The sequence below is a fragment of the Heptranchias perlo genome, chromosome 8, assembly GCF_035084215.1.
Source record: "Heptranchias perlo isolate sHepPer1 chromosome 8, sHepPer1.hap1, whole genome shotgun sequence".
NCBI classification, from domain to species: Eukaryota; Metazoa; Chordata; class Chondrichthyes; order Hexanchiformes; family Hexanchidae; genus Heptranchias; species Heptranchias perlo.
In genome coordinates this window covers 32,691,162-32,703,802 of record NC_090332.1, presented here as the reverse complement: position 1 = coordinate 32,703,802, position 12,641 = coordinate 32,691,162, and the positions used below count along the sequence as shown (strand labels likewise).

The 12,641-nt window shown below is 48.3% G+C and overlaps 1 protein-coding gene across 1 annotated transcript in view; it reads right to left on the bottom strand.

Annotated features, from left to right (window-relative positions):
• LOC137324524 (tyrosine-protein phosphatase non-receptor type 14-like) overlaps positions 1 to 12,641 on the bottom strand; it is a 260,760-nt gene that overhangs the window by 55,023 nt on the left and 193,096 nt on the right. Inside the window, exons 9-10 of the mRNA XM_067988918.1 lie at positions 12,312 to 12,400; positions 11,753 to 11,840 (exon numbers count right to left, since the gene is read on the bottom strand). Coding sequence (XP_067845019.1) covers positions 11,753 to 11,840; positions 12,312 to 12,400 — 177 coding nt within the window. The remainder of the gene's footprint in view (positions 1 to 11,752; positions 11,841 to 12,311; positions 12,401 to 12,641) is intronic.

Sequence of the window (12,641 nt, the reverse complement as noted above, 5' to 3'; positions counted from 1 at the left end):
ATTGATAGGAAAAGCTAAAGAAAACAAACACTACAGAGTTCATGGGCTCGATACCAGCAGGGCGGCAGGTTCTCAGCGGGGGGTCGACTGGGCGCATGGGTAACGTGCCCGGTGAAATCGGGGTGCTCCGCACGCAATTACAGGATAATTGGAGCCACTTACCTGTGCTTCTGGGTTTCCTGCTGGTAAGCTGCGCGGCGGGCAGACTGCGCATGCGCAGCAAGGTCTGTCAGCTGGAGGAGCCCTATTTAAAGGGGCAGTCCTCCACTGACTGATGCTGCACAAAATAGGCAAAATTACAGCATGGAGCAGCTCAGGGGGAAGGCTGCTCCCAGGTTTAATGATGCCTCACTCCAGGTATCATTGGATGGGGTGAGGAGGAGGGGGAGGACAGAGATCCTCCCCCTGGCGGGCGGGAGGGAGCGGCCTGCCTCTGCCACCACGAAGGCCTGGCTCGAGGTGACAGAGGAGGTCACCAGCACCACCAACATATCGCGCACCTGCATACAGTGCAGGAGGTGCTTCAATCACCTAAGTAGGTCAGCCGAAGTGAGTACACTTACCCATTCCCCTACACTCCATCTGCCACATCACTGCCCACACCCCACATCTCCTTCTGCACTGCCAACACTACTCTGTCACATTACCCCTCACACCCAATCAAAGCTCATCCTCATCTTACCTGCACTTACTCACCTTGCCAGTACTCATCCCACCACTACCACTCAACACAATCCTCATACAATCTCATGGCTATATCTCATACTCACCCTCTGATGCATCTCTTTCACGGTCAGCCTCACTCAATCTGCCACTACCTGTGCTGCAGCCACAGAGCATGCATCACATATGTGCAGTAGGAAGCGTAAGGCAAACGTGTCGTGAGCATGAAGGGTGTTTGAGGGTTTGTCATGGTTTTTACTTATATTTAATTTCTGAGCAACTCACATTACATATTATATTGTCATCACTACTGCCACGTCTTTGCGAATCTTGTCTGGTTTTGTGCAATAATGCCCTTTCCTGAGGATCACTATGAAGACCCACAACAGATGCTACCCATTGTGTCACTGCAGAGTGGGTGCAGGTGTATTTGCAGGGCTCTTTTGTGCAGACAACTGAGACGTCGGTGATGTCCCTGGTGGCACCCTGGATGGATGTGGAGAAGTTGTTGAGGGCAGTGGTGACTTTGACACCGACAGGTAAAAAGATAGTGCTCGGGCCAGCCGGGAGCAGCTCGGCATGAAGAAGGCTGCTATGTCCACGACTACATGTCCACGGAAGCTGAGCCTCGGTCTGTAGACCCTGTGGCGAGGGTAGTGCCCTCTGAAAAGCATCTCTCTCTGCGGTTGCCCTCCCTCCTGCTGTGCAGGTGGATGTGTCACAGCACTGTGTTGTGGAGCGCCACGTGTCAGAGGTGGACGGCGTGGCCGGCGAGGCTATTCGCCCTCCGAGGAGGTCATGATTGTAGCTACGGCAGCCCCCATCCGGAAGATGTACATTTGAGAGGGTCCGCAAGGTAGGTAAATGTGTCTGGACGCCGGGGTAAGTGTGCAAGTTTATGCATTTAATTGTTAGGAGGAGGGTGGTGGAGGCCAAACTTTGTTCAAAGTGACAGAGTGGCCTCCTGCAATGAGTGAGGGTCTCCCCTCCCACCTGTCAAATGGACCTTTGCAGCTGCCACAGGCTGGTGGCTGCAACACGTCCATTTCAACTGGGAGTGTTTCCCCCAGTACGGGAAACAGTCTCAGTTAATTGCAAAATCCAATCCCTCCTAAAATATCAGGTCAATCAGGTCTGTAAACAACCTGAAGTACCTGTTCAAGTACTTTAAGTGGCACCCTGCCAGCTTTAATTGCCGGCGGGTGGAGTCCCACATGCGGGGGCTGCGCACGCATGTGAGCGCGTCACTGGGGCACCCGGAAATGGGGCGGGTTGGAGCCGGGCTCCGGACCCGCCCCGAGAATCCCGGATTTTCGCAGCCCCCCAGCCAGGAACGCACCCGATCGCGGGTGCGAAAATAGAGCCCCATGTCTCTTTGAAAGGTACAGAGCCAAAAAGGCAGCTGCTGACAACTAACAGAGTTTTTAAAATATCTCTGTTCAGTCTGAAACAATAGGACATTCAGCCACCGATCTTCGGGTAAGCGTTCTCCAAGGCGGCCTTCGAGACACACGACAACGCAAAATCGTCGAGCAGAAGTTGATAGCCAAGTTCCGCACCCATGAGGACGGCCTCAACCGGGATCTTGGGTTCATGTCACGCTACACGTAACCCCACCAGCAAAAAGGGGGAAAAAATTTATATGTTTTTTAAAATTCTCTCTCTCTCTCTCTCTGCCATTTTGAGTTTCTTTCTGCCTGCCTGTGTAAAAGACACAATGTATATCGAGTGTACTGGGACGTGCTGTTCTCCGTGACTGGCCTGTTTGAATAACAACGACACCTTTTGATTGGTGTGATGCTGTCCCAACATCGTATAAGATATGCGATTTGAGAACCTTTTCATTCAATCATCTGACGAAGGAGATAATCTCCGAAAGCTTGTGATTTTAAAATAAATTTGTTGGACTATAACCTGGTGTTGTAAGATTCCTTACATTTGTCCACCCCAGTCCATCACCGGCATCTCCACATCATGAAACAATAAACAGAGATTCAACTAGACATCTGACACCCTTTAGTGTTAGAAAAGTGCTGGGATCTGAATTTTTGGAGACTGCTCGATTAACAATAACACGCAAAATAGCAATTAACAATTTAATGTAGAACTGAAATACCTTGCAGATACACCAAAAATGGTCGATTATTAGCAATCAGGAATGGAAACCCAGAGCCAGACACTCTGCTTACTCACCACATGTCAGGAATTGAACTATTTGATTTGCATCATTTTGATTTGTATAGTTCAGTTAAATAGCATATTTACCAACTGGGCCTTGGGGGAAGTTGACGAGGATTCAGATCAATAATTGGATTATCTGAAGTAATGCTCTAATCTTGATAAGCTAAATGAATTAAGAAGGAGGTTTTGCCTTAGATTTCAGAAGATGTTTGAAGAATGAAGAAGTTTGTAGATAGAGATAGTGTAATTTAGAATATTAGAGTGTTCAAATTTAGAGAGCAATTCAATAATTGATGTGATAGTTTCCATCAGGATCTAGGACAATACAATCCCACAATCAATTCAATCACTGCAGTTAGGAGAAGTGTAAGAGATATAGCATTATAGCATAAGTATGTACAAGACATTAACTAGAAGCTAAGATCGCTAAAGCTCCAGGAAGAAGAAGTATTATAGTATACTTCTTATAGAGTAACCAGCTCAAGGTGTATCCCAGTGGCCAGCTCCATGTACTGCTGAGGATAACAGAAGAATTTCTAAATGGTAGTTAAATTACTATAAGTACAAGGTGAGTGACTCACCTCCTGACTCCCCAAAGCCTTTCCACCATCTACAAGGCACAAGTCAGGAGTGTGATGGAATACTCTCCACTTGCCTGGATGAGTGCAGCTCCAACAACACTCAAGAAGCTCGACACCATCCAGGACAAAGCAGCCCACTTGATTGACATCCCATCCACCATCCTAAACATTCACTCCCTTCACCTCTGGCGCACTGTGGCTGCAGTGTGTACCATCCACAGGATGCACTGCAGCAACTCGCCAAGGCTTCTTCGACAGCACCTCCCAAACCCGCGACCTCTCCCACCCAGAAGGACAAGGGCAGCAGGCACATAGGAACAACACCTCCAAGTCACACACCATCCCGACTTGGAAATATATCGCCATTCCTTCATCGTCGCTGGGTCAAAATCCTGGAACTCCTACCTAACAGCACTGTGGGAGAACCTTCACCACATGGACTGCAGCAGTTCAAGAAGGTGGCTCACCACCACCTTCTCAAGGGCAATTAGGGATGGGCAATAAATGCTGGCCTTGTCAGCGACGCCCACATCCCATGAACGAATAAAAAAAATCAAGAGGTTGTTTGTGTATATAGGAACATAGGAACAGGAGTAGGCCATTCAGCCCCTCGAGCCTATTCCACCATTGAATGAGGTCATGACTGATCTGTATCCTAACTCTATCCACATGCCTTGGCTTCCTGTCCCTTAATACCCTTGGCTAGCAAAAATCTATCGATGTCAGATTTAAAATAATTAATTGAGCTAGTATCTATTGATGTTTGTGGGAGAGAGTGCCACACTTCTACCACCCTTTGGGTGAAGAAGTGTTTCCTGACTTCTCTCCTGAATGGCCTGGCTCTGATTTTAAGGTTATGTCCCTTTGTCATAGAGTCTCCCTCCAGTAGAAAATGTTTCTCTCTATCTACCCTATCAATTCCTTTCAAAATCCTGTAAACCTCAATCAAATCACTCCTTAACCTATATTCCAGGCAATACAAGCCTAGTTTATGTAATCTCTCCTCATAATTTAACCCTTGGAGCCTTCTGAACATTCAGGTGAATCTGCGCTGCACTCCTTCCAGGGCCAATATATCCTTTCTAAGGTGCGGTGCCCAGTACTGTACACAGTACTCCAGATGTGGTCTAACCAGGGCTCTGTGTAGCTGCAGCAAAACTTCCTCCCCTTTATATTCTAGCCCTCTAGATATAAAGGCTAACCTTCCATTAGCCTTTTTGATTATTTGTTGTAACTGATTACTACATTTTAGTGATCTGTGTACATGGACCCCATAATCTTTTTGGGCCTCCACTGTTCCTAGCTTTCCACCATTTAAAAAAATACTCAGATCTATCCTTTCTTGGTCCAAAATGGATGACCTCACACTTACCTGCGTTGAAATCCATCTGCCACAGTTTTGCCCACTCACTTAATCTATCAATGTCTCTTTGTAATATTATGCTCCCATTTACACTACTTCCTATGCCGTCAATCTTTGTGTCATCAGCAAACTTGGATACATGGCTCTCTATTGTGTTATCTAAGTCATTAATAAATATAGTGAATAGTTGAGGCCCCAGCACAGATCCTTGTGGGACACCAGTAATCACTTCATTCCAATTCGAGTACATATCCATTATCCCGACTCTCTGTCTTCTACCGCATAACCAATCTTCTAACCAGGTCCATAATTTGCCTTCAATTCCATGAGCTTTAATTTTAGTAACAGTCTCTTATGTGGAACCTTATCGAATGCCTTCTGGAAGTCCACATAAGCTACATCCACTCCGCTGTCAACTACTTTAGTTACTTCCTCAAAAAATTCAATTAGGTTCGTTAGACATGACCTACCCTTTACAAATCCATGTTGGCTCTCTCTAATCAGCTCAAATAATAATGGGTTGGATTTTGCTCTAAAAGTAACAGTGAGGCTAACAGCGCTCAATGTTATTTCAGTACAAATTGGACAGCAACTTCCAGCGACCGCACATGTGCAGTTAAATGCAGAAATCTGGAAGTTGCGATACCATATGCCCTGCTCCTCCAGAAGCTTCGTGGGAAGGAGATCTCGCCTGCTGACTCACCGTTGAAATGAATACAACAGCGTGAAGTTCCCCTCTGGGAGGCACTGCCCGAGGGGCTGGTGGAGGCAGATTCAATCGTGGCTTTCAAAAGGGAACTGGATAAGTACTTGAAAGGAAAAAATTTGCAAGGCTACAGCGATAGGGTGGGGGAGTGGGACTAGCTGGATTGCTCTTGCATAGAGCCGGTATGGACTTGATGGGCCGAATGGCCTCCTTCCATGCTGTAACCTTTCTTTCATTCCTGCCCTGATGGAAACGAAGTAATCTTGCCAGAAAAGGGTACGTCAAGTTTTTTAAGTCTAAGCGCACTTTTAACAGTGTGGCAAGTCTTAATGACTGCCAAACAACTTCACTGGCACTGAAAATTTACGTTTACAAGTATGCAGTCTCATTTCTTCAGATTTTAATTGTTGTTGGACATTTTTTTTTAAATGTTAAAATTTTAATTTTTATTACTTTTTCTTTCTGTCTCTTATCTCTGCTCTTAATTCAATATTTCTTACCCTCTCTTTATTTTGCTTTCTGTAACTGATTTGACATTGAATTCACTATTCTAACTTACACTTCCTGGTTCTGTCTCTGCGTGGTTATTAACATGCTTCAATCTGTCTTGTTGAGGGGATAGACAGCTGCTTGCCCCGTTCAGACAGGTCCTAGATGCCCGGGACGGGGCACCGCCCTGGACTGAGGACCTGATAAGATGAAGTTTCTGTGCAAAAGCCCATGAAAAGTTTATGGGCAAGTACAAGTCTAATAAGTGGCAGCCGCCATTCATTCGCTGCTCAAAGCAACATCCAGCCCAATGTTAAAATCATGCATACCAGAAAATAAAATAATTTCTACCAGTCACATCACAAAAAAACTGCAAAGAGCTAACTTTGCCAAGCGCTTATTGTAATCTTCAAAAATTAAATTGTGATGTTAAGTTGAATGCAGTTAAACCTGTGATACTGTAACTCTGAACTGAATTATGTTAAATTGAACCCAGTTAATATGCTATTGTAATTGTGTAACCAAGTTAATGTACTGTTTGCAATCTATTATCCTTTGCAAAGCAGAAGTATTGGAGTAAACCTAACCCTAACCCTAATGCATAAGTAGTAACAGTAATATATTATAGAGTTGTAAAGCTGTGGAATTCACTTCCAGGGTTAGTGGCTGAAGCTAGGGTTGCCAACCCTACTGGATTGCCTGGGAATCTCCCGGGTATTCCTGCTAGCATCCCGGGAGAACTTTGTCCTTTAATTTTTTCACTGCAGTAGCCCCCCCACTCCGTCATGTCATCAGCTGCCACTGCAGAGAAGCTTCCCGCTGGTTGGCAACCACCCCCCCCCCCAACCCTCTCAGAGAGCCAGCATCCCTGCTTTGGGTGAACGGAAATGGGACCAGCTGGTGGAAAAACAGTCGGGAGTCTGAGGGGGAAGTGAGGGGGGTGGGGGGAAGAGAGAGAGGGGGAGAGATAGAGAGAGATAGAGAGTGAGAGTGAGAGTGAGAGTGAGAGACACCCAGCGGAGAGAGAAAGACAGGGAGCATGGCGAGGTGCAGGGCTGGGCTGGAAGAGGGTGAACAGGAAGTGGGGCCAGGGGATTGGCGACTGGGGTGGGGTCAGGGGATTGGCGCTTCAGGCGGGGTAGAGAGTGACAGAGGATTGGGGGTCGGGGAGAGAGACGGAAACTGGGGGTCCCAGGAATTGGGGCTCAGGTTGGGGGAACGAAAGAGACTGGGGAATGCGTAGGGATGGGCATAGGGCCAAGCATGGCCTGCAGAGCCAGAAGCAGCAGCAGTAACGCGGTGAGTGGGAGCGGTGCCGAAAGAGGAGCAGCCAATAAAGGAATGAGTCAAACCTGAGACTTCACTGTGGGCAAACAGTGAAAGATTGTTTCCACTGGTGGGCGAATGGGGAACAAGGGGATAGAGATTGAGGAATCTCACCGAAAGGGAGAAGCAAGATTTTTGCACTGAGGGCTATTGGACCATGGGATGTCTTACCACAAGAGTTTAATGAGGCGGAGGTTAGAGCATAATTTAAAATTGAATGGGATATTTGAAATGGAAGAATATAAAAGGATCTGGGGGGAATGGGACAGCACCAGCACCGGCGCAGGCACAGGGGGCCAAATGGCTTCCACCTATTCTGTAATTTCTATCATTCTATAAAAAATCTCCTTTATTGAGCCTGAGCCCAGGGAGTGGTTTAGGAATGTTGGTGCTGAGCTGAGTTGAGTTTAGGACAATTTGGGCTCGATTTTACCACCCGCTATCGGGTGCGTTCTCGGCGGGGGGGCCCCAAAAATCAGGAAATCCAGGAGCGAGACCGGATCCCGCCCACTTCCGGGTTCCCCGCTGACGCGCCGGCGTGCGCGCGCAGCCCCCGCTGGTGGGAATCCCGCAGGCAATTAAAGCCAGCGGGATGCCACTTGACAATATTTAGTTAGGTATTTCAGGTTATTAACTGACCTGATTAAGGGACTATGTGGGATTTTTGAACAACATGGGACTGTTTCCCACACTGGGGGAAACACTCCCAGCTCGAATGGATGTGTTGCAGCTGTCAGCCTGTGGCAGCTGCAAAGGTCCATTTGAAAGGGGGGGGGGGGGGGGGCGGGAGACCCTCACCCATTGCAGGAGGCCACTCTGTCACTTGGGACAAAGTTTGGCGTCCACCACCCTCCTCCTGACGGTCAAAGTCACCAACCTGCACACTTACCCCGGGGTCCGGAGACATGTACCTACCTTGCGGACCCCCTCAGAAGAACATCTTGCGGATGGGGGCCGCCGTAGCTGCAGTCATGACCTCCTCGGAGGGCGAACAGCATCATCAGCCTCACCAGCCTCGCCATCTACGCCGTCCACCTCTGACACGTGGAGCTCCACAACAGAGTGCTGTGACACATCCACCTGTACAGCAGGAGGGAGGGCTACCGCAGAGAGATGCGTCGCAGAGGGCACTACCCTCGCCACAGGTTCCACAGACCGAGGCTCAGCCTCCTGGGCCTCTCTGAACAACAGTGCACACAGAGGCTCAGAGTCACTCGACATGTAGCCGTGGACATCTGCAGCCTCTTTCATGCCGAGCTGCTCCTGGCTGGCCCGTGCACCATCTTCCTACCTGTCGCTGTCAAAGTCACCACTGCCCTCCCGAACTTCTCCTCCGCAGCCTTCCAGGGTGCAACCGGGGACATCGCTGATGTCTCTCAGTCGTCTGTGCAGAAGAGCCCTGCAAATACACCTACACCCACTCTGCAGTGACACAATGGGTGGCATCAGTGGTGGGTCCTCATAGTGATACCCAGGAGCGGGCATTATTGCACAAACCAGGCAGGATTCGCGAAGACATGGCAGTAGTGGTGCCAATATAATGTGTGATGTGAGTTGTTCTGAAATTCAATATAAGTAACAACCATGACAAACCCTCAAACACTCTTGTGCATCCCCTTCACGCTCACAACACGTTTGCCTTACGCTGCCTACTGAACATATGTGATGCATGCCCTGTGGCTGCAGCACAGGTAGTGGCAGGTTGAGTGAGGCTGGCCGTGAGAGAGATGCACGAGAGGGTGAGTATGGGATAGAGCCATGAGATTGTATGAGGATTGGGTTGCGTGGTAGTGGCGGGGTGAGTACTGGCGAGGTGAGTAGGTGCAGGTAAGATGAGGATGGGGTTTGAGTGGGTATGAGGGGTGATGTGACAGAGTAGTGTTGGCAGTGCCGAAGGAGATGTGGGGTGGGGGCAGTGAAGTGGCAGACGGAGTGTAGGGGAAGGACTACGTGTACTCACTGTGGCTGACCTACTGAGGTCATTGGACCGCCTCCTGCACTGTGTGGTGGTGGGCGATATTTGGTGGCGCAGGTGACCCCCTCTGCCACCTCGAGCCAGGCCTTCCTGGTGGCGGAGGCGGGCCGCTTCCTCCCGCCCGCCGGGTGGAAGATCTCTGTCCTCCCCCTCCTCCTCACCCCATGTATTGATACCTGGGGTGAGGCATCATTAAACTGGGAGCAGCCTTGCTCCTGGGCTGCTCCATGCAGTCATCTTTGCTATTGGTTGCAGCATGTCAGTGGAGGACTGCCCCTTTAAATAGAGCGCCTCCAGCTGACAGATCTTACTGCGCATGTGCAGCCCGCCCGATGCGCAGATCAGCAGCGGGGAACCCGGAGGAGCAGATAAGTGGATCCAATTAGTGGTTTTCCTGCTACGATCGCGCGGGAAACCCACTAATTTCACCGGGCGCGTGGGCCCATCCGCCGAGAACCCACAGCCCTGCTAAAATCGGGCCCTTTGTGTAAGAAGTGCCCCAAACACCAAGCCTTTTGTGCGATCTCTCAGTTTAGTTCAGGTTGGTCTGTGCCGGACAGTTTTGATGTGTGAAGTCCCAGTACAGATCGGCTCCGACTAAGGTTCCCAGTTCAGAGTTGTCACCTTCACACAGAACCTGAGTCCAAATCAGAGTCCAATGAGATAGGGAGAGAGATGGGGCTTGTTGAAAGTGACATCAAGTGGGGTGCCTGACTGCACCTTGTGCAGTGCAGGGAGATTCTGGTTGTAGTTACAGGATGAATAAAAGTTGGCTATAGGATTACTACTAGTAAAAGTCAGGATATCGGAGTGTTAGACCTATAACTACCAGTTACGCATAAATTCTCAGTGAGTTATTGTATTACTGTTGGTTATGAGAGGAATCTGAGTGTAACCAGTGTTACTATTAGTTATCGGTGCAATTTCTGAGAGTTACTATTAGAAACTGACGGAATCAAAGTTCCTCCCATCTCTGGTTTCCCCCCCTGCGAATCCCTCCTCAACTGCAGGGGACCCAACCTTTATAAGGTAAATCCAATAACATTTGCAGACATCATGGGCTCAATTTTAAAACCGAGCCAGGAAGGGGGCGCGAGGGGTTAAATTGAGGTCAGGAAACCCATTAGTACGGGTTTCCCGGACGTCCTTACGATTTTGACGTAAAGACGTCTTTTATTTTTTTTTTGTCAGTTTCCCGTCCGACTGACCGGCCTGATTGACAGGCTGGTCTCAGATGGATGGGAGACCAGCCAGGGAGAGGATGTCTTCAGGTAAGTCTGCCGGTAAGTCTGCAGTAAGGTAGGGGGGGGGGGAAATCATGGGTGGGCACAAGGGGCATAGGTGGGCATGAGGGTCGTGAGTTATGGGGGATGGGATCGGGGGTCAGTCATGGGAGGGGGGGATGCCGGTGTCAGGGGTCATTGCGGGGGTCCTTGATCGTTGAGGGGGAGGATGTCGGGGTCAGGGTTCATTGCGGGGGTCCTTGATCGTTGAGGGGGAGGATCGGGGCTCCGCGATTGGGGTTCGGTGCAGGTAGGCTTGTTGGGCCTGGGGGAAGCACTCCTGCTCCTCCAGGCCCACAACCTGCTCCTTTCTAGGCGCCTACCTGTTAGTCTTGGGCCTTCTCGCCTCCTTTCACGAGGCGTAAAAAAGAAGGCCTGGGAATCCCGGCTCCCTGGGGTTGAAACCGAGAAGTCCAGAAAAATGAAGGCCCGAAGCCTCCTCAAAAGGTTTTAAGGCCCGACCCGCCTCCTGGGAGCAAGTTGGTCGCCCGCCCCTCTTCCTGCCCTGGTGAAAATCGGAAATGGGCGGGTCTGAAATGGTGGCAATTTTCAATGCACCCCCCCGCCCCCAACCCACCCATTTTTCAATGTTGAAATTGAGCCCCATGTGATCTGATGTCATGTAATCAAACCTCCAGGACTACCTCCAACCAGAGTTGGCAACCCTAGTTGAGGCTGAATCTCTGTCAACATTCAAGATTAGATTGGATAGGTGGTTGAAGAAAAAGGAGTTGAAGGATACAGGAAGAGGGTGGATAAATGTAATAAGAACTATTTGCTTGCGTGGGAGGATAAACACCAATTTGGACTGGTTGGGCCGAATAGCCTGTTTCCGTGCTGTATCTTGTATGTATTTCTGTATCAAACTGTGTACTATTCAAGTCCTTGATAACTTTGGAATGAACTAATAATTAAATGGTGTTTAACCAATGCCATGTATAATTACTGCTGGTGAACAAGTTGGGGCTGGGTCATTTTAATTTACTTAGTTTGTTTATGTAGAACTACTCAAACCAAATTAGTCAAAACCTCAAATAAACCTGAACCTTGATCCAATATTCCTAAATAGTGAAAGATGAGAATTCTTTGCACCTTTATCCAATGGAAACTGTAAGTTTTCTTTTTCAGCATTAATGTTTTATCTATTGTTACGTAATGCTAGCCACTATGGTTCCAGATACTTACTGTGTGAAATGGAACAGTTTCTTCTTTGCTTGTTAACTCCACATTAATTGAAGACTTGTTGTGCGTGATATTTCCAATTTCATTCCATCTGTAGGTTTAAAGGTACTTTGCATTATTGATTATGTTTGATTTTCTTCTTCTGAGTCCCAGCTCCAGTCAAGAATCCAAACAAACTCCTCACACATAGGAGTGCTATTGGATGATGCATTCCATCCTGGGCAAGGAAGAACTGAAAACTATCACTCAACCTGCAAACCAACTGAGTAGGGGAGTGCGGGAGGGAAAATTATACAGAGTAAAACTCAGCATAGGCTGTTCTTACGCATACTTCTCAGTTCTCAGAAAGAACTGATGGTAAGTCACCCGTCCTTCCTCCAGGTTGAGGTGCGGCATTGTGCAAGGACATCCAAAAAAAACTACCCTGGGGGGTCAGGGAAAAGGAAGGGGGTTTTACTCATCAGAAGAAAAAAGGTGTAACGTTGCTTTAGAACTCAAAGGGTTAATTCAGGTAAACAATCACGTGGCCAAGCCTTTGGTTCAGTGCAGTCTAGCTGCTTACCTGTATGTCACAGTTGGTCGTCCATTCCTGTGCTTTACGAATATTCCCATGAAAGAAATGCCAATAAAAGTGTCATTTCCAAGGTTATCCTATTAAAGGAGAGAAAGTGTTCACTTACATGATGAAACTTACACAACATTCTTACACATACCCATGTACTAGGTTACCCTAGCATTTCTCCAACCAGGGCTGCCATCAACTGCTTTTAATCCACAATCTGTTCACTAAACATCAATATGTATATGTTACAAATTTGGGTCTGCCGTAGATATTCTCTTGGGTACAGCGTTCCTAATCCCTCCTGTAAGCAGTCTGAGTGTCTTTCATTTA